Raw genomic sequence first — 21896 nt, 5'->3', positions numbered from 1 at the left:
AGTGCCTAAGGAAAAATGCGAGAAATACATTTTCTACGATTTTGAAACGCGCTACGAAAACGGTAGACACGTGGCAAATTTTGTTTGCGCGATCACATTCAAAGGTCAGAAATTTACGGCTGAGGGTACCGACTGCATCGCTAAGCTAATCGACCGCTTCAGACAACCCCGATATAACGGGTACTGCTTCATAGCTCATTACGCATCCAGATTCGACGCCTTTCTAATTCTCGAGTATTTTTGCAATGCCGGGATCGGGATTGAGATCATAATGCAAGGCTGTAAAATTATTTTCATGTACGACGAGTCGTTTGCCCAGCGGTATATCGATAGCTATGCATTTTTTCCAATGGCGTTAGCAAAAATGCCCGCGGCGCTAGACTTAGAAACGATGACTGGAAAAACATACTTTCCGCACATGTTTAACATTGCTGAAAACGCTAACTACGTCGGACCTTACCCCGACAAAAAGTTCTACAACTACGATAACATGTCGGATAAAGACCGCGAAAAGTTCGACGCGTGGTACAGCACGGTTCAGGGCGAACGGTTTGACTTTAGGCAAGAACTGTACACGTACGGCGTTAACGACGTCGTCTTATTACGCGAAGGCTGTATGAAATACCGCGAGGCGTTCATAGAATGCGCCAAACTCGACCCTTTTGCATTCACGACGATCGCCAGTTGTTTAATGGGGGTCTTCAAAACGCATTATCTCGACAGAAACACGCTCGCTCTCACACATAACAAAGCGTACATCCGTCAGAATAAGTGCTACTCAAACGGATCGATCGAATGGCTCGAGTACGTTAAGAAAAGTCGAAAAGCAGACGTTCACCACGCTGTAAACCACGGCGAAGTTTCGATCGGTAAGTACTTTTTAGACGGCTACTATGAGCAGGACGGTGTGAGGCACGGGTTAGAATACGCGGGGTGCGTCTTCCACGGGCACTGCTGTCGCTTTGAACCTCATCAGACACACCCCTTGTCGGGAGTACCCTACGGGGTTCTCAGGAGACAGTTTGAGGATAAGGTTGAAATTCTGCAGAATGCGTACGGTTTACAAATCGAGGTTCTTTGGGAATGCGAATGGAACGCCATGAAAAAGACCGACCCCTCTGTGATAGAATTTATGGCTAATTATTCTGCCCCAGAGAGACTGAGACCTCGAGAGGCGTTGTTTGGTGGGCGCACTAACGCTTATAAGCTCTATCACAAAGTGAGCGGGGACGAGAAAATACGTTACCTTGATTTCACTTCGTTATATCCTTACTGTCAGGCTACGAAAAGCTACCCGATCGAACACCCGCAGATCATTTTTAATGATTTTGAACCGATTGAAAATTATTACGGTCTTATCAAAGCAACCGTGTACCCTCCCCGCAAATACTGCACCCGGTCCTCCCTTACAGATGTCAGGGAAAACTGATGTTTCCGTTGTGCAGAACCTGCGCTCACGATCAAAACCAGACCACAAGCTGTACCCACACGAATGAGGAAAGAGCGCTGTCGGGTTGTTGGGTATCTATAGAGCTTTTAAAAGCCGTCGAGAAGGGCTATGTGGTAGCCAAGATCGACGAGGTTTGGCATTTCCCGCAGCGGTCAGACACGTTGTTTGACGGATATGTAAAAACGTTTCTACGTTTGAAACAACAAGCGTCGGGCTACCCGTTGAACGTTGTCACGGACGCTGAGAAAGAGACCTACATACGTGAGTATTTTGAAAAAGAGGGGATTCAACTCGACCCCGAAAAGATCAAGTACAACGCTGCCCAGAGGGCTATCACTAAATTAATTCTGAATAGTTTGTGGGGACGATTCTCTTTAAGACCGAACTTACCTCAAACGACTCTGGTGAGCGACCCCGAAGTTTTCACCAGAATCGTTTTCGGTAATACTGACACGTTGTCCTATTTCTCATTCGTCTCAGACGACGTGGCGCTCGTCCAGCATAAGCCGCTCAAAGACGATGTTTGTAAGGCTCGCGATGTTAACGTGTTTATAGGCGCGTTCACTACCGCGCACGCGCGACTGGAATTGTACGCATTGATGGACCGACTCGGCGACCGTCTACTATACTCGGACACAGACAGCGTCATATTCGTGTCTAGGCCCGGCGACTGGGAGCCGCCTCTCGGGGATCATTTGGGCGAACTGACTAGCGAAATCGAATATGACGATTTTATCACAGAGTTTTGTTCCAGCGGTCCGAAATCTTATGGCTTTCGCACATGCAAAGGTACGGTGTGTATGAAAGCGAAGGGTATAACGCTGAATGCTAAAAATTCCCAAACCATCCGTCTGGAATCCCTGATCGGTCTGGTTGACAGTTATGTGACGTCGCCTAATAGTGGCGAATACATCCTAGCTCAAACGGAAAACATTGTGAGGAATAAAAAGACTCTCACATTGCACAACAAATCAGTCGTTAAAAGGTTTAAGGTGGTGTATAATAAACGCAGGCTTTTGCCCGATTACACCACACTTCCTTATGGCTACTGATCAGATGACGCACGGACGACCGCAGGATGTTTCCGATTATTTTGATTTCAGACTACAACATCCATTCAGTTCTGTTTTAAGTGGACCGTCAAATTCTGGAAAATCTTATTTTGTAAAACTTTTGTTGGAAAAAGGCTTGAATGTAATTTCCAAGAAAATTGAAAACATTGTATGGTTGTATGATTGTTGGCAACCTTTGTATGATGATGTACTGAAATTGTATGACATTAAATTTGTGCACGGAATACCGGAGAGTCTGAATGATGATGATTTGCTACCTGTCACTAAAACAAATCTTCTCATCGTGGATGATTTGATGGAGCAGGCCAGTGGTAACTCCGAGCTTCAAAGGGTATTTGTGAATTTTGTTCATCATCGAAATTTAAGTTGTGTTTACATCGTTCAAAATGCGTTTGTACAGGGTAAATTCAGCCGAACCATTAGTTTAAACACCAATTATATGATTCTGTTTAAAAACCCTCGGGATGTCAATCAAGTAGCGCTGCTAGCGCGCCAAATGTACCCCGGAAACACAAAATACTTCATGGAGTGCTATCACGACGCGGTCAACCGACCTTTTGGCTACTTAATGATAGACTATAAAGCAAAAACTCCCGAGCAGTACCGTCTCAGAACAGGATTGCTTTCCGACCGTCAAGTGGTTTATATCCCGAAAAAAAGAAGAACGTGATCAACATGTCAGCCAGACTTTGTAAACATCTCCCTGTGTTAAAGCTACTACATAAAGCTTCTCCAAAACAACGACGACTTATTTTACAATCGGCGTCCGACGAGTTCATTTTATCCCTGTGTGAAGTGGCTCTTAACATTCTCTACGGAACGATTCCGGTCAATCGTCAACAGTACAGAAAACTGAAAAAGAGAAAAGCCGAAATTAAATTTGTCGCCGATAAAAAAATAGGCATAGAGGCCAAGAAACGAGTCATCAACCAGAAGGGCGGATTCCTTTTGCCGCTCCTGAGCGTGGCCATACCATTTCTTTCGAGCTTGATAGCAAATAGATAGGATGGAGTATGCGGAGAAGATGTATTTAGTCCCGCAACATCAATTGGATAGGATGAAAACTGAAAACCCCCGCGAGAGTATTCAACAGACGGTGGAAAACGAATTGGATGGATCCATGAGAAATATTTTACTCCGCACTGATTTGAGCCCTTACGAAAAAGCAAAGCTTTACGCCAATACCCTAAGCAGGTTTTTGAACGTCGTTAAACAAGGCGATCGTGAGGCCGGTGTTTTAACGCTCACCCTACCGGACCCCCCTAATAAAGACGAGCTACCGACTACCACAGCCGTTGAAGATGACGGTGCTGATGTGCACGTGATGGATGAAGTTCTGAAGAATGTGCCTTCGAGAAGTGTGAAAAACAGCAGATACATATTAGACAAGATGTCTAAAGCTAAAGAACTAAGTGCGTGGAACGAATCGGGTGAGTTTGTGTTCAGGGGTAAAGCCGTGAAAGGCTCGCACATGCTCGATTTATTAAAAAACATTACGGCTCCGCAAAAGGTTCGGGATAACAGGAGACCTATAGGATGGTCGGAGTTTCTACGCGCCTTTGCAGAATTAAACATTCCTTTTTCTACGGTGCCGAATCAACAGGTGAGGGGTGCAATTCAGTCTCTAAAGAGTAAACCCGACTCCCCCACACAAACCCTTGCCAGAACTTCTAAAAGAGGACGAAAATATTCACGCTCTCTTTTTCCAGAGCCCGAAGACTCCGTGTTTAAATCCCCAACTATCGATCGAAGACAATGGTTGGAATTTTAACGAACCCTTCTATTTTGTATCCATTGTATGATTCAATAAAAAAGACTATCAAATATAATAGTTTTAAGATTTTTATTTATATGCCAAACATGTCTGCACACAGTGAAGGCAGGAAAACATTTCATTATTACAAACATACGGTCTTAATCTCCTCACAAAAAGGGACACCATTTTATCATTTTTTATGTAATCATCGGTGTATAGTTTCATCACATGGTTATAGTCACATCCTCTGGCTAAATGATATAGAAAAAACACACAGTGCTGACCGCAGGTATCCGATGAATAATCCTGGACGCGTCTGTCGGAATATAATACCGCGGAGTCATTGGCTGTTAGAAAGTTATTGATGGTGATTGGAAACCTCTGGCTTTTGGGCGGGTTGCCGAAGCTGTCGAAAAAACATGTGGGTCCTTCCTCGCTTAAATAAACCGCGATCCAATGCTCGCCCGGTAACCAGGAAGGGTGGGTGTTAATGATCGCCATTGACGGTAAGATCCTTAGGGTTTTTTTGGGTAGTTGATCGCTCGGTAGAACCCCGAGAAAATGAGTCCCGCATGTGATTTTATCCATGACGGCCGTGAGTTGCAGCGTGTTCATCTCAATAGTAGTCTATCAGCACTTGACGTCTGTTAGATACTTCAATGATGGAGTCGAATACCGCGTAAATGATTAAATTAATGGTATTCGGCAGCGGTTGTCTGAAACGAGCTTCGACTCTGATATTCCCGGACTTGATTAGCGAAACGTGCTGACCGCACTCTTCGTCGGGTGTGAGGTTAAATGCGTAAAGCGTGTATCCGTTCAGGAAATCATTCCTGCCGATAGCGAGCGGTTGATCTTTAAGATGTCTCCCGGTCGCCATCACCAGCTGATAATATTCCCGTACCGCCATTCCATCGCTGAAATTGGGCTGAAGAGGCTTCGTGGGGACCTGCTGTCCGTCAAGGTACACCGCTAAAAATTCTAAGTTATAACGATGAAAGGCGAATGGATTTTTCGTGTAGGAGCCGGTGAAGGCGTCGTTGTCGACCATACCTATGACGATAGACTTGGGTAGCGTTCCTAAAAACAGATTTTCTTGATTCGAAACACGAGCCCCTGCGGGTATGGAGAATGATTTTAGACTGACCCTATCGACGGGGTACTTTGCCGTTGTCGAGAGTAGTGTCTGGGCGTGTGCCAGTCTCACCGGCGGTGATACAGAAACTTTCTTGACAAATAGGGATGCAGCCACTATATTTAATTTGTAAGCCACGTCGTCGGACCTCATCAGACAGAATTCATCTTTTGCTCTAATAAATCTTATCTTAATGTCAACCCCGTTTATCAAAAGTTTCTCCTGGAAGAATATATCGCTGTGTATGGGCACAAGGAGTTCCACCTCCTTGCTTTCGCTGGTGTAGCTCGATCTCTTTGTCAGCCCCGCGTTATTGCCTGCGGGGTCGTGGACATTCATCTGACCCGCGGTGTCCTTGTAAAACAAGCCGGAGGCGAAAATAGATTCCAGAGTATCTTTACCGTAGTTGATCAGACTTTCTATGATGCAGCGATAAGGATAGGTGCTCGAACTTTGAGATATCAGACGATCGCCCAGGGTTACGTCGACTTGTGAAAATATGGTGGCTCCGGGGTAGTTGATCAGCCCTACCTTCGCCGGGTGTGCAATCACATCACCGTTAGGTTTCGTGATTTTCACCCGTAGATAGAGCATGGTGTTGTTGAGATCCAAATAATCATCGCCGTTGCCCGCGATAAAAAATTCCAACGGAGCGGAGTCGGATATGGCCGATAAAGGGGCCACTTCTAAATAGCCATTTTTCTCAATAACGGTCTGCGTCATCGGGACCGTAAATAAGTCCAGCTCCGACTTGATGCATTCTCCCGACATGCGATGCAGTAACGCCATGTTAGAATATAGATTTTGAGGCTCTCTTGATCGATACGTTTCGACTAACAGACTTCTTGCGCTTTCTGCGTGCGAGTGAGAGCCTGTTTGATCCGCTCGCCGCTTTCTTCTTCTTCTTCTGTGCTAGCCATTGACCACGCCTCCTCACACCGGACGGCTTAGACATTCTCTTACGGGCCATGACCATTAGCCCGGACCCGTCTTGAGCTTTATCGTTATGGGCCCGCGTCAATACGTTTGAGACGACGTCGGATACTATATTTCTAGCCGCCGATTTTAGGTGAGGTTTCGCGATGCTAAATCCTCTTTTTAACAGAGGTATGGCCATCCTGAAAAGGCCTCTAAATAAACCGCCTAGCCCCGCCCCATACATAACCCCGCCCCCTGCATACCCCGGTAAGCCGCTGCCGGCTTGATTTTGGTAATAGCTTACATAGTCCGAGGTATTGGTCTCTCTAGGTGTATAATAAACCATTTTTAAAGAATCGGGATACGTTTTGGTTTAAAGTGAAGTTTTACTATGACTTTCCCGTAAGAAAATGCTACCTCGTTGTTTTGATCGTCCTTCAACTCTATGATGATGCTGTCGATGTGATCCTTGTTGACCGATGCGTAATGGGGGTTGTCGTATCTGGCAATGACCGCGTCGTTGCTTTTACCCGTTATATGTACGCATCTCAAGAGGGGTACGTGCGAATCGCCGACCGATTGATATTGGATGACGTCTGTGTAAACGTACATCGTGTAGAACCCCGCGTTGATATCCGCTTGATGAGGTGCGTACGAGATGACGGTCTTAGGGTGCTTTCACACCTACCTTGTTTGGTCCGGATTTTCGGACTTTTCAGTTTGGTACGAACCAAAATAACAGGTGTGAAACCTCCCTCGGACCATGGTCCGGACCAAACAGACGAAATTTGGTCCGACGTCAAGAGGTAGTCTCGGTCCGGACCAAACTGAACAAAGGTTCGGTTCGTTTCTTGTGTGAAAGCATTTTCTGTATAGTTCGGACTTTCAGACCATTTACAGGAAGTTCTGGTGTAGGATTAGTGAAAAAACACAGATTAAACTCACAGCACATGCAGTGATGGAGCGCGCAGCATTTTAAACAGAACCGCTTGTGTAGTCATGTCAGTTCGCGTGAACGGCGTGCTCTGCTTGTGAATATATATATATATATATATATATATATATATATATATATATAATGTTCTAATGTCTGTGAGACAAGTATATGCTGACTTTCGTTTATTTATGAGACCGCTCCAGTTCATGTGCAACGCAAATGATCACTCCGTCACGGGATGTCTGCTATATTATTTATTTAAGCTTATTTATTAAATTCAGGCAAATGATGAAACATTTATTAATATTAAGATACAAAATACAAAGCTTTCTACAAAACAAATCTTAATGAAGTGGTCAAAATTATTTCTGACTCGATGTCTTTGACATATATTGCACATCTGTGCACGTTTCATAATCAATATAGCCTAGATGAAATTTAAAAATAACATTATAGTATTTAAACATTACTATAAAATAAAACAAATTGTTTGGCTAAAAAGCCTATCTTCTAGGAGCTCCTCCTTTCCTTGCACAACGAGGACGTTCATTAGATGGATTTGCCTCGAGTATAGTTGGTGCTGTAGATAGTAGTGCCATAATATTAACAGTATTGCCAATGATATGCGTCTGTTCATTCATTCTTGTCAAAGTTAGCCGCTGAATTGACAACACACTGACGTCAGACGCACGTCCGCTAACAAACCAATCAATGTTAAGATGCAGCCCACATAGATGATGACGACAGGACGCCAGTGCGTCATGTAAAGTTCTTTGGTGCGCTGACATAACTGCAATGTGAAAGCAAACCAAAAAGAACCAAATGTCCAAACACAAACTTTGGTTCGGACCTTGGTGCGGACTTTCAGGTGTGAAAACGCCCTTAGTAAAATCGGGTTCTTTATGATAGCTTAAACCTCCGAGAGGTTTTTGCGTCATTCCTAAAAGGATGGCCAGTTTCCCTCGGAAACTCATCGAAATGTTGGGTTTCGCTACCAGATAGACCTTGTTTTTTAATTCGTCGTGATGCAATACGGCCGAGGGCGTGAGATGTTGGTTTATAGCACGGAGGATCGCTTGAATGTTTACGTAGTAACCGCCGTTTATGTTCAATTTTGAAATGATAGAAATACCAATATGTGTGGAGGTGCCGTCGGGGGGTTCCGGGGCCTTATGTAGAATGAAATGTCCATCTTCGTCATTAAAGATGTACCAACTTCTAGGATATTCGATTTCGGCGAGTCCGACTTCCCATTCTCCTTTCAAGTTTATGGGCTTAGCCAACCTGGTTGTATAGCAGGCTATACGATTTTCAGGATAAACCGACGCCGACGCATTGCACGGCAAGGTGACGTAGAACCCGTGATCATCCATGACGATCCTTCGTCCCGTATGGGTCGGCCCCGTTAACGACGCATCGTTTTAAGGAGATTGCAAGTCCAGCAGAGTTTTTTTATCTATATAACTATTAAATTTTGACGGCCATCCGAGCCATTTCACTAGAACAAGCGTAGATTTCCCTTGTTTTTTCTGACCTAAAATCTTTTCCACTTTAAAAGATTTGTTTTTACTAACAATTATTTTTTGCAGCTCTTTTTCATAAAAAACCCCGTCGATGACTTCACCGTCATAATCGGTGAGTCTGTAGACCGGGGGTTGTCGCGGGATACGAGAGGCCACGGTGAAAAATTCTTCCGTGTAGTTCTGCTCGTAACCTTTGGCGAACGGACCTCTGACTTTAGAAATCCTAACGACGTCGCCGACTTTGAAATTAAATAGGGGTTTAACCCCGGTCTTCTTTATATCGCCGTACAAGTTTTGAAACACTTGATCCTCATTTACTTTGTCCACGTCCACGGGTCTCATTCTGATACTTCGATGATAACTCGTGTTGTACCCCTGAATAATGTCTTGTAAAACATCTACGTATCTGCGCGAATTTGTAGCCGTTAAAAATCTCCACATGCGACTTTTTAACGTTCTATTAAACCGTTCCACAACGCTGGCTTTCAAATCCGTGGCGGTAGCAAAGTGATTGATGTCGTGCTTTTTCATCATATCTTGAAAATGCTTGTTAAAAAACTCCGTTCCCTGATCCGTCTGCAGTTTCTGAGGTACACGCCCCTCATCGAGTATAGACTTGAAAGCTTTAGTAACCTCAATGCCGCTCTTATTTTTCAACACTCGAACCCACGAGTACTTGCTAAATACGTCTATACAGGTCAGCAGAAATTTATTACCGTCATTATCCTTGGCGTAGGCGGTCATATCGACAAGATCGGCCTGGAACTGCGTATCGACCCCGTACACAACCACTCTATTTCGTTTGTATTTTATAGGAGCTGTTTTGTGTAATGTGTAAGCATCCTCACCGGCCAACCATTCTGAAACCTCTTTATCGCTTAGACGAACCCCGCTATCTTTTAAGACGGCGTCTTTTAATCGCTTTTTACCCCCTAAAGAACCAGGGTTGGATGGTGTATAATAAGTCTTTTTCATGAGCTCCGACATGATGTCGTTTCAGCCGTTGCAAAAAGAATAATGCGTACAATGATTTTGAATCAATCTTTTATTAAAAAAGTTACAGAATACAAAAGTAAAATGGATACAATGAAATAACAGATCATGTAATCCAAGTACATAAAAAACAGATATAATGATGTTAATATAGCAACATCTAAGTAATAACTTACGGGATACAAAGTAAGTTAAAAATGAATATAATATTGTTACAGGATATAATGGCTAGTAAAAAATTATGATGGTAATAATCACATCAATGAAAGTCTAACCAGAAAAGAAAATCTCTGCAGGCCATCATGTTTTGGGCTAGGATGTAATCGATAAACATTGCGACAATTTTCTCAACAATGTTTTCCATTTCGTCAATTTTGGTTAATTCATTTTCATCATTTTCATCATACCCGCGTGTACTCAATATCAGTGTAGAACATACGTCCGCCACATAGGTACAGGAACACAACAGGTCTGTGATTCCAATCTCAGACTGTGATTGAAACAGCATATCTAGAACCTCTTTCATCATGACATCGGGTGGTTTGGTACCGTCTGCGCATTTGTCCGTCAAATCATCCCATGAATTAGGTATTCCTCTAATTAACACCATATTTTTCTTGAGATTCGCTTCACGCCTCGTGTCAGTGTCAATTGGAAAACCGGGGTTGGATGCATCCGCAATAATCTTATGCAACAGATTGCTCATCTGGTTTCTGTAATGATCTTTAAACATGAATTCCACACAACTCTTTAGGCTGCAGTTCGCACCCATGCTGGAGGGATCTTGATCGCTAGCCATTCACAATCGAAAGACCTTCCCAGAGATCAACCACGTCGTAGACTATATCCTTGCAGGGTGCGTCCAGAAGTCTCCCCCTGATTTCTTCTAGCTTGGCCGCTATGAACGGCTCGTCTTTCAATTCGTGCAGGATAGTACAGACTGTTCCTTGAATACGATGAGGGTTAGATTTTAACCCGCAGCGGTTTAGGAGAATAGTGATGATGCCGTGAAAGAAGGGTTTAAACAACTTGCCTGATAGCTCGTCAAAGTGTGTGTCCAAAAAGAAGTTGGGTGGGTCAAACAGGCAGGAATGCTGCAGCTGGCTAGGATGGTTAATCGCACAACCCTGGCATTCGTCCTTGAGCTTGTCGGAGATGAGATGTTCCAGCAGCAGCACGGTCGCGGCTTTTATGATTTTGAATCCGACGTCGCTGAAACATCCGTCTGTAGCGTCGTAACAGCCTTTATCAGCGGAGAGGTAAGTCAGGTTGTGTGATCCGATGTCCGAAGCGAATTTATCCAGCCAGTCCTTGTGGAGATCCGGCGGTTCGGGGGAGAAAGTTAGACTATGGTCGCACGCGTTGTCATCAGGAGGGTCGAGAATGCTGCCGAAAGAGATACCGCAGCTACAGACATGAGCGGGGTCTGATGATGCTTCTTCAGTCATGACTTATAAATGACGCATGGGTGGGTCTCTGCGGCGAGGTTTTTGATGCGCGTAGTGAATGGGCGTGGACGCTATAGCTTCAGTGCTGCTGCGCACGCATTTGTCGGGGTGGAACAGCTGCACTTTAACTTTGCTGTATCCGTCATGCATGTCACACCATTTGAACATTTTGTTTATGTTCGGGAAAATATCTTTCAGCAGATCCATATCGCCCCAGTTGAACAATAATTGCATTTCAAACAGATCGTTATGCTCGGTAGGTATGACAGCCCTCGCTCGAACGTTGCTGAGTTTCGTGTTCTCTTTACAGCAGAATATGTAAACAGATTCCTTCACCATCTTTTTAGTGTGATCACCCACCACACGGTACCGGACATTCGGGGTTACACTGTCCCACTCTGCAACGTACAAAGGTTCTTCACCGCAGTCTTTCAGATCCCTCCAGACAAAATTGTAAAAAAGATTCCAGTCTTTTTCAGGAAATACAACGCAGGGGTCTTCCACGGCCTGAAACTCTCCATGGTTGTCGGTAGTGTAGAGCGTAACAGTACGAGTCGGTTTATGAAATCTGTACCCGAATACGCGTCCGCTGCCCATGTTAAATTCAGCTGTTTTCCATTCGGTAACTTCGTGGAGAAAATCTGTCAGACGGATGTGACCGTACGGTTTTCTCGGTGCCCTAGGCAGTCTTTCCGGCGAATTAGGGGGGGATAAACCATCCATCCTCATGTAGCTCATGATTCTCTTTTGTAGAACAGACTACACATCGATCAGTTTATATACGTTGCTACGGAATGAGGAGGAGGAGGAGGGTCCTGATAGCCCGAACTTCAAAGGATAAAACTTTCCGTCACAAATATATATCATACCCTCTTCAAAGGATAAAAAACAACATATATTATCATTATTAACGACTTCATATATTATTAACGACTTCAAAAACATCATATATTATACCCTCTTCAAAGGATAAAAACTTTATCATACCCACTTCAAAGGATAAAAACATCTGTCAAAAACATTATATATTACACCGGTAATCCCCACCAACCCCGGAAGGTCAAAGGGCATGTCATAAATTATACCCGTAATCCCCATGAACCCCCGGAAGGGCAAAAGGTCACGTCATAAATCATACCGGAAACCCCTCCATGACCGTGACCCCGGAAGTTCAATCGGGCAAAAGGTCAAAGCCATAAATCTTTTTGTCACATGCCGCATTATATTACTACTGGTATGGATCATAAGTGCCAAAACGTGCATCTTGTTCACACATTTTTGTTTTAAGAAGGAAATTTGACAGGCTTGTGTGCTGTGCTGCAGTTAAATGGAGTTCTACAGCGGTTGCTCTCCAAGGCTCCGCGACAGTCACATGACTGAAAACTACAGGCTACACGTATGCATTTATACGTAATTAATGTGCAAAGACGTTAGAAATGTACGTGTATAAAGCCAAAATACGTCCATATTGTACGCATATGCGTCCATTCAACGTCAAATGCATACGATTTCCTTGAACAAACTTTACGTACAGATCAACACGTATTTCCATGAGATCACGTTGACACATCATACCCTCTTTACTTAACATCCCATGGTCACTTAAAGAAGTCATCTTATAATATATCTTATCAATATTTTTCTTCATATTCCTTTTAATCAACATAAAATCTATTCTACTTTGCTTCATTTGATCTTTTACCAACTGAAGTCTAGAGAAAAGTATCTTATACCCTCATTCCTCTCTCCATATGTCTGTCTGTTATGATCATATCCATTAATTTGAGCAATTCCTCTCTCTTTTATACACCATATAATTTGCTATATCCATTCTACTGAAAACTGTATTAAAATCACACATTAGAATAAGCCTTTCCCTTTTTCGTATCAAGCCATTTAAATGATTAAAAAACATCTTCCTTTCCGCCTCTGTGTTTGGTTCATGTACATTACACAAAACATTTTCCCCTCCTATAGCCATTTTTACAATAATGCCCTTTCCTTCTTTATATGATATGATATATGATTTCAACATCACTCACATTTCCTTTAAATAACACAGCAACTCCTTTCCCTTTGCCCCCTTCTCCATTACTATAATAAATTCCTTCTTTCCATCTTCTTTTGAAACTATCAATCATGTTTCCTGCAATAATATTGCATCAGCTTTTTTGCATAACTCTTTCCACACTAGTTAATCCCCTCACATTGATTGAAACAATACAAAGGTTCATTACAAACAACACATTCATGTTTCATCCCCCCCCCCATTAAAACTCCATATTGGTTTGTACTAAGTTAATTCTCCTTCTCTGCCCCTTTTCTCTGCTTTCTTCTACATTTGGCTTATTCATTATTCCTCCTTTCATTCCCCTCCTAAGCTCCTCCAAATTGACTTCTATACATTCTTCTACTTGTTCCCTCTCATTTTTATCCTCCCTCCTTTTTTTTTCTTGCATCACCCACTGGGCCCCCAATACGTTCTTCCATACTTCCCTCTATCTCCATCTCCTTCCCCTCTCTTCTCTCCACCTCCTTATCTCCACCCTTTCCTTGCTCATTCCCTTTACTGTCCTCATTGCCCTCAACAACCCCATTCTCCTCTTCTTTGTTATTTACAGTGCACATCATTTCCATATTATTCTCAGGTTCACTAACTTCATGTTCACTTTTACAGTCACATCTCATGAATGCTTTTCTGCAATCAGGACATTTGTCCGCTTTACAGTCTTTTGCAAAATGTCCTTGCTCACAGCATTCAAAACATTTAAAGTCAGGACAGTCCCTGAAGATATGCCCTGGCTGCATACACATACGGCAGAGTTTTTCCTGTCCATCATGGATTACTCTTAAGTACTGAGTGCCCTCTGTCATCTCGAATTTTGCACTATATGGCAGGGATGTTACCTCTTTAGGATACTTGACTTTAACATACCTCGTTCCATCCGTAATGTTCGTTCCCGGACACAACCTTCTCTTTATTTTCATCACGGGAGTCACTCCCCAAAACTTCAATTTGCCCTCAATCTGTTCATCCTCTAAATATGCTGGCAGGTGTAGAAAATACACCATGTGTTCTTTTACCTCCAACCTCCTTACATCAAAGAGTTGTCCTTTTATTTCCATACCATCCAGAGACACATAAATGAAACCTGCACCTTCAAAAGTCAACTCATACTCATTCCAATGCTTGGGCCTCACTGCCAACAGCTTGCCAAAACCAATCTTCTGCGATACAACTTTAATGATGTCTTCTGCTTTTACCTCCTTGTTATCCCTCAGATCAATCACCACCGTCTGCTCTTTGAAATAATCCACTTGCTTCTTGATGTTCCAATGCCCGTCTCGATCCCTGTTCACTCCATTAGCCTCTCTTGATCCTTTGTCTCCTCCGTTTCGCTCAGTTCGTTCATCTAGTCCTCCTTCCATTCCTAGGTCTTTGCCATGTGGTCCGTCCATTGTAGAAAAAAACTAAGGATTGCTTCCAAGCAGATCAACTGCTTGGAGCTTAAACGTGTGCCTCTTAAATTAAAAACAAATCTTCTCGCACACTATTGAAACAAAAAACTAAAAAACAAAAACAAATAAAACTTATGAAGAGCCTTTCACTTCCAACTTCCTTTGCTCTCTAGCGCTCAGGGTGGTATGGCCATAAGCGAAAGCTCCTGCTCCATTTGGGCAATTTAAGCCATTCAAACCCCCTATTTTTTTTTTCTTTCTTTAATTAAGCAAAAATGCTTACAGCACCTAGTATTCCCAGGCGGTCTCCCATCCAAATACTAACCAGGCCAGACCCTGCTTAGCTTCCGAGATCAGATGAGATCGGGCATGTTTTTTTTTTTTTTTATTATTATCAAAAAGTACAAAAATAATATTTACATAACCCATATTACATTCTGTACCTCACTCAAAACCATAACATTTTAAATCAATTTAGCGTATACAGCATGTTCTTTAAATTTAACCACCTTACATCACTCAAATGAAAACAGGCACAAAAAAATAAAATAAAAATGAACCAAACTTGACTTTTCAGAAATTTAAACTAAACCCCTCTTTTGTACATATAAATCCACTTTCTTCTACAAATGCACTTTCAAAGTCGTCTTTACTTAGGTATTTCCACATTAAGTACACATTCTTTCTTACAATACTCTTGAACATTTCCACCACATTTACTTTCTTTTTCTCATAATATGCTGTGTTCCTTCTCACCCATATTGCATACCTAGCATTGCTCAAAATTAAATTCCAGAAGTTCACCTTCCTATCCTTATGATTTGTACATTCACCAAACAAAAACAGTTTTTTCCACTCATTCCCTTCAACCTCTTTCCCCATTCCATCTTTTATCAATTTTCTCATTTTTCCATGGAACTCCTCCAGTTCCTTGCACTCAAAAAAAAAAAATGCATTAATGTTTCAGGCTCAGTCCCACATACATCACATTCCCTACTCACATTTCTATTTATCTGATGGATTACCACCTTTGTGTAAATCCTGTTATGTCTTAACTTAAAATCTAAATTTTCACAGTCCAGTCCATTATATTTCACATTTAGGTTTTTCCATATTGCTTTCACATTTAAATCAGGAAAAATTATTGGCCATACTGCCTCTGATGCAGGCGTCTTGATCTCTTTTCTGACCATCATTTTATATACAGTTTTCACATTTATCTCCCACAAAAACTTCTTTCTCTCATTTTCCATAATATACATTTCTGGTATTCCCCACTCCCCCACTTTTACAGTTTCACTTTCAATCCTTTCTACCCACTTTTCAGGCAGGCTTTTTTTTAATGTTTTCACATTCACCATCCACTTTTGCTTTCCCAATTTCCTCATCCCACCCCACCACACAGTCATATACTGCCCTATTTGGCATAAACCCTTTCACATATTCATATGTCAAATCTTTTACTTTTCTCACCCCTGCCCTCATAAATAATTTGTTATATAACATATTCCCTCCCCTCCTTATCCTCGGGTTCAGAAAAATTGGCTGATTGTGAATCTGATTTATACTTTCACATTCATACTTTACATTTGTTAGAAATTCACCCCACGCAGAGAACACTTCTTGATAAAATAAAGGCAATTTTTCAAACATTGGCTTTTTTAAAACCATGAACAGCCCTTCCTCTCCACACCCTCCTCCATCGCTTAGATATTTACCCATATACCCCTTCCATCCGTACTCTATTTTACCATATAAATATTTTATTATTGTCTTTACTCTTATTGCCTTCCTTTTCACATCCAAATCTACCAATTTCAATCCTCCCTCACTGTAATCTGCTATTAGTGTTTTTGCAGATATTTTTACACCTTTCCCACCCCACACAAAGATATTCACCGCCTCTTTTATTCCGTTCAGTGCCCAGTCTGGTAAATCGATTGCTCCTATTATATAATTACACTTTGTTAACATTAATGAATTAACCACCACCACCTTACCTCTTAGTCTCAGTTCCCTTTGTTTCTAGAGCTGTAACACTTGCTTAATTTTATTTATCACCCCTGCCCATGTTGCATCTCTAGCCTCTTTTGTATTCTCACCTATATTTACCCCTAATATTTTTATAAAATCTTTTGTTATTTTAAAAGGAATATCTGACCCTTCTAACCTTATTCCTCCTATACTCATTATCTCTGATTTTTCCACATTTATTTTGGCACCTGACACTTCCCCATATTTATCTATCTGTTTTCTGATTCTGTTTACACTGTCTATATTTCTAACTGTGAAAGTTATATCGTCCGCATACTGATGTATTATACTCAAACCCCCCTTCGGTATTTGTATACCTTTTATTTCTCTATCCCTTTTAATAAGTGTCGCTAGAGGCTCCGCTGTTATTGAGTATAATATTGCCGATAACGGGCACCCTTGCCTCACTGACCTCTCTAGCTTGAACGGCTCTGTTAACACCCCATTGACTTTTACGCAACTTTTTGCGTTTGCATATATTAGCTTTATCCATCTCAGCATTCTCTCTCCGAACCCAAATCTCTCCATCGTCTGCTCTATGAAGCTATGCTTACCTTTGTCAGTATTTTGTAATCAGTATTTAAAAGACTCAGCGGTCTGTAATTCTCTAATTTTAGTGGACTCCCTTTATTTTTATATAATATTGTGATTACCCCCAATCCCATTGATTCCGGCATTTCACCTCTCTCCTCCATATTTCTATAAACCCTCCATAATATTGGTGCTACAGTATCTTCAAAGGTCTTATAAAATTCATGCGTTAAGCCGTCTGTGCCTAGACTTTTATTCTTCTTAGTCTGTTTTATAGCTTCTTTTATCTCTCTAATACCTATGTCCCCTTCACATACATTTTTCTCACTTTCACTCAACCTCGCACTTACAGAACTCAAAACTTCCTCCATATACCCCTGCTTCACCCCTTCTTTCTTAAATAGGTTCTTATAAAATATTTCTACTTCTTCTATTATTTCTACATAATCCGTGATCTTATCCCCTTTTTCATTTTCCAGCTCTGTTATATACTTTTTCCTTTGCTTTTTCTTTTCTAAGTTTAGGAAAAACGGCTCAGGTTATGTATATAACCCTTGTTCCCTGAGAGGGAACGAGCACTGAGTCGGAACGACGAAATGGGGATGCTCCCTAAGCATCAGCGGCTCTGAAGTCTGAATAGAAACTAGACCAATCCGATTGGCGTGCGTGATGACGTCATTGTGACGGCGTACCCGGAAGTATAAAAGGGGAGCCGGCGCATAATGGCGGCAGTTATTTGCTCTGAAGCATGCGCTCCAGGCGTGCCGAGGTGTGGCGGCGCGACGCAGTGCTCGTTCCCTCTCAGGGAACAAGGGTTATATACATAACCCGAGCCGTTCCCTTTATAGAGGGAACTTCACACTGCGTCGGAACGACGAAATGGGGATGAGTACCCACTAGGCCACACCGAGGGTAGCGCCTGCCCTAGTGTGAAGCCGGAAACCGGGCACAACTAGGACTGGAGCACCCTAGCACCAGGCGTCGCAGGGAGATCCAGGCTGTAAAACCTGATAAAGGTGTGCGGGGTGGCCCACCCAGCCGCCTCACAGATATCCAGCAAGGGGACCCCAGAAAGGAGGGCCACTGAAGAGGCCATGCCTCTGGTGGAATGAGCCCTCACGGCCAAGGGTGAAGGCAAACTGCGCACCCGATAGGCCATGGTTATTGCCTGGACAATCCAATTACTGATTGTCAGAGTAGAAGCAGGCAACCCTTTCTTAGGTGAACCAAAACACACTAACAGCTGCTGAGATCTCCTCCATTGTGCAGACTTCTCCAAATAGACTCTAAGTGCCCTAACCGGGCAGAGTAGGTGAAGTCTCCCTTCTTCCGCCATCACATGAGGCGGAGGATGAAATGCCTGTAGAACCAGTGACCTGACCACCCTTGATGGGACCTTAGGTACGTAACCCGGCCTAGGATGTAAAATAGCCTTTACTCCACCCGGGGCAAACTCCAGGCAAGTTGGCGTTACCGCCAAGGCCTGGAGATCTCCCACTCTCCTAAGAGAGGTAATAGCGAGGAGAAAAGCTACTTTAAAAGTCAGGTGTTTTGGTTCTGCCAGCTCCAGTGGCTCGAAGGGGGCCTCAGCCAACCCTCCGAGAACCACTGCCAAGTCCCAAGTAGGAACTCTGGACTGAGCCACAGGCCTCATCCTCCGAGCCCCACGGAGGAACTGTACAACCAGCTGGTGCCTACCCAAAGGCCCATCACCCAGAGGTGTGTGGAAAGCCGCAATGGCAGCCACGTACACCTTGAGTGTGGACGGGGTCAGACCCGCAGAGAAACGATCTTGGAGGAACTCCAGCACTGAAGCCACCGGGCAGTTAACTGGGTCCACCTCACGTTCCCCGCACCAAGTGGAAAAGACATTCCACTTGAGGCTGTACAGTCTCCTGGTAGATGGAGCCCTGGAGCTGAGTAAGGTCTCAACCACCCCTGCCGACAGGCCAGCCTCTAGGTACCTGGCCCCATCAGGGGCCAGACCCAAAGGTTCCAAATCTCTGGTCGGGGGTGAAATATCGTGCCCGCCGCCTGAGACAGGAGATCCCTCCTCAGAGGAATCTGCCATGGTTGACCTGCCAGCAGAGCTATGATGTCTGAGAACCAAACTCGGGTCGGCCAACGGGGCGCCACTAGAAGTAGGCTGACCCCCTGTTGACGAACCCTCTCCAGGACTCCCGGGAGCAGAGCGATCGGGGGAAAGGCGTACAGACGCAGCCTCGGCCACGTCTGCACCCTGGCATCCAACCCCAGCGGGGCTGGATGCGTGGGAGAAAACCACAGTGGACAGTGGGACGTCTCTCGAGACGCAAACAGGTCCACTTCCACTGGGCCGAACCTCTCGCATATGGCCTCCACCACATGTGGGTGGAGCCGCCACTCCCCGGGCCTCAGCCCCTGCCTTGACAGGATGTCTGCTCCCTGATTTTGAACCCCTGGGACATACATTGCCCTGATGGACAACAGTTTCCCTTGGGACCATAGGAGAATCAGATGCGCCAGTCTGCATAGAGGGCGCGATCTCAACCCTCCCTGGTGATTGAGGTACGCTACGACAGCCATATTGTCTGTCCGTACCAGGACATGTTGGCCGCGGAGGTCCGGGAAAAAGCTCCTGAGAGCTTTGTAGACCGCCATCATCTCCAGGCAGTTGATGTGCCAGGAGGAATGACGGCCCTTCCACGGGCCCCTCGCAAAGCGGCCGTCCATGACCGCGCCCCAACCAGTGAGGGAGGCGTCTGTTGAAAAGGATCTCCGGCAACAGGACGCTCCCAACACTGGCCCCTGGGACAGAAACCAAGGTTTCTTCCATATGACTAGGGAACGAAGGCATCTGCGCGTTACCCTGATCATACGGAACGGATTCCCTCTGGGGGAAAACCCCTTGGTTTTCAGCCACCACTGGAGGGGTCTCATGTGCAGCAGGCCAAACGGTATCACGTTGGACGCTGCCGCCATGTGCCCCAGCACTCTCTGAAAGCGCTTCACAGTGATGCTGTGGCCTAGCCTTATTCCCGAGACCATCGCCCGTACGGTCTCGACTCGCGCGGGAGACAATTATGCCCGCATCGTAGTCGAATCCCATACTATCCCTAGGAACATAATCCTCTGGGATGGCGTCAACACGCTCTTCTTCATGTTGAGTCTCAGCCCCAAGCACTTTATATGGGTCAGAACGACATCTCGATGCCGAACTGCCATATCGTACGACTGGGCCAATATGAGCCAGTCGTCGATGTAATTCAATACACGGATGCCCAGAAGCCTCATTGGAGCCAGAGCTGCATCCATGCATTTCGTGAAAGTGCGTGGGGAGAGGGCTAGGCCGAAGGGAAGTACTCGATATTGGTATGCTTCGCCCCCGAAAGCGAACCTCAGATACTTCCTGTGACACGGAAGGATGGGGATATGAAAATATGCGTCCTTCAGATCTATCGTGACGAACCAGTCCTCGGACTGGATCTGACTCACGATGGTGGGGATCGTGAGCATTTTGAATCTGAACCTCCTTAGAGATCGATTCAAATGCCGCAGATCTAGAATTGGACGTAACCCCCCCATCCTTTTTGGGAACTATAAATTACCGGCTGTAGAACCCGGACTCCCTTTCCAGCGGAGGAACCTGTTCTATGGCTCCCTTCGCCAGTAAGGTTTTTACTTCTAGCTCCATTACCCGAGCCTGCTCTGGTACCACTGCAGTCCAGTTTAACCCCCTGAATTTCGGAGGAGGGTGACCGAACTGCAGTCTGTAACCTCTCTCTACAGTACGCAGGACCCAAGTAGAAATACTCGGAAGGCATTTCCATGCGCCAAGATAATCTACTAAGGGAACCAGCCTCTCGAGGCTGGCGTCGGGTGTTACACGAGCTTTACATTTTGCCTCACATTCACCCATTCATACACCGACGGCGATGTCAACCATGCAAGGCGCCATCCAGCTCGTCGGGAGCAGCTGGGGTTAGGTGTCTTGCTCATGGACACCTCGACACTTGGTCAGGTGGAACCGGGGATTGAACCACCAACCTTCTGGTTTGTAGACAACCTACATGAACCACTGAGCCACTGCCGCCCCACTGCCGGTTGTCTCTTCGTGGGAGGGACCGCCCTTAGAAGCCCTGCCGTGGCTAGGACTTCTTCCCGGCAGCCTTCCGCGCCTGAAGGACGTTCCGTAGATCGCCCTTAGGAGCGGTTGGCTGCTGGTGAGAGTGCCGCTTCTGTTGCCAGGCTCCCGGAGGAGGGGCTCTAGAGGCGACGCTCTCCTTTTGCATCTGCCGATGCGAGGAGCTGGCAGACGGCTGAGGCTGCCCGCTAGGGCCAGCCTTCCCTGGTTTAGAGCGGCGAGGGAGGAATTGCTGGAAGGCCGCTGACTGCTTCTTCGCCTCCTGGTGTCTGGAGACCATGGCGTTAACCGCGTCCCCAAACAACCCAGAAGGCGAGATCGGGGAGTCAAGGAGAAAATATCTATCTTTCTCCTTTATCCCCGACAAATTCAGCCAGAGATGTCTCTCCACAGTTACCATGCCAGCTAAGGAGCGGCCAATGGCACGGGCCGTCTCCTTGGTAATGCGGAGAGACAAATCCGCGGCCTTCCGCAGCTCTAAAATGTCCTCCGGAGAGGGACCTTCCCCCTCGTCCA

General features: G+C 44.7%; 1 protein-coding gene across 1 annotated transcript; it reads right to left on the bottom strand.

Moving 5' to 3' along the window:
* Nucleotides 1–4895: 4895 nt before the first annotated feature.
* LOC137075837 (uncharacterized protein F54H12.2-like) lies at nucleotides 4896–6203 on the bottom strand. Its single transcript, XM_067444790.1, has one exon. The coding sequence runs from the start codon at nucleotides 6201–6203 to the stop codon at nucleotides 4896–4898; it is 1308 nt and encodes a 435-aa protein (XP_067300891.1).
* Between the last annotated feature and the right edge of the window lie 15693 nt (nucleotides 6204–21896).

The sequence above is a fragment of the Pseudorasbora parva genome, chromosome 5 (genome assembly GCF_024679245.1).
Source record: "Pseudorasbora parva isolate DD20220531a chromosome 5, ASM2467924v1, whole genome shotgun sequence".
Classification (NCBI taxonomy): domain Eukaryota; kingdom Metazoa; phylum Chordata; class Actinopteri; order Cypriniformes; family Gobionidae; genus Pseudorasbora; species Pseudorasbora parva.
This window is presented reverse-complemented; position numbering and strand designations above follow the sequence as displayed.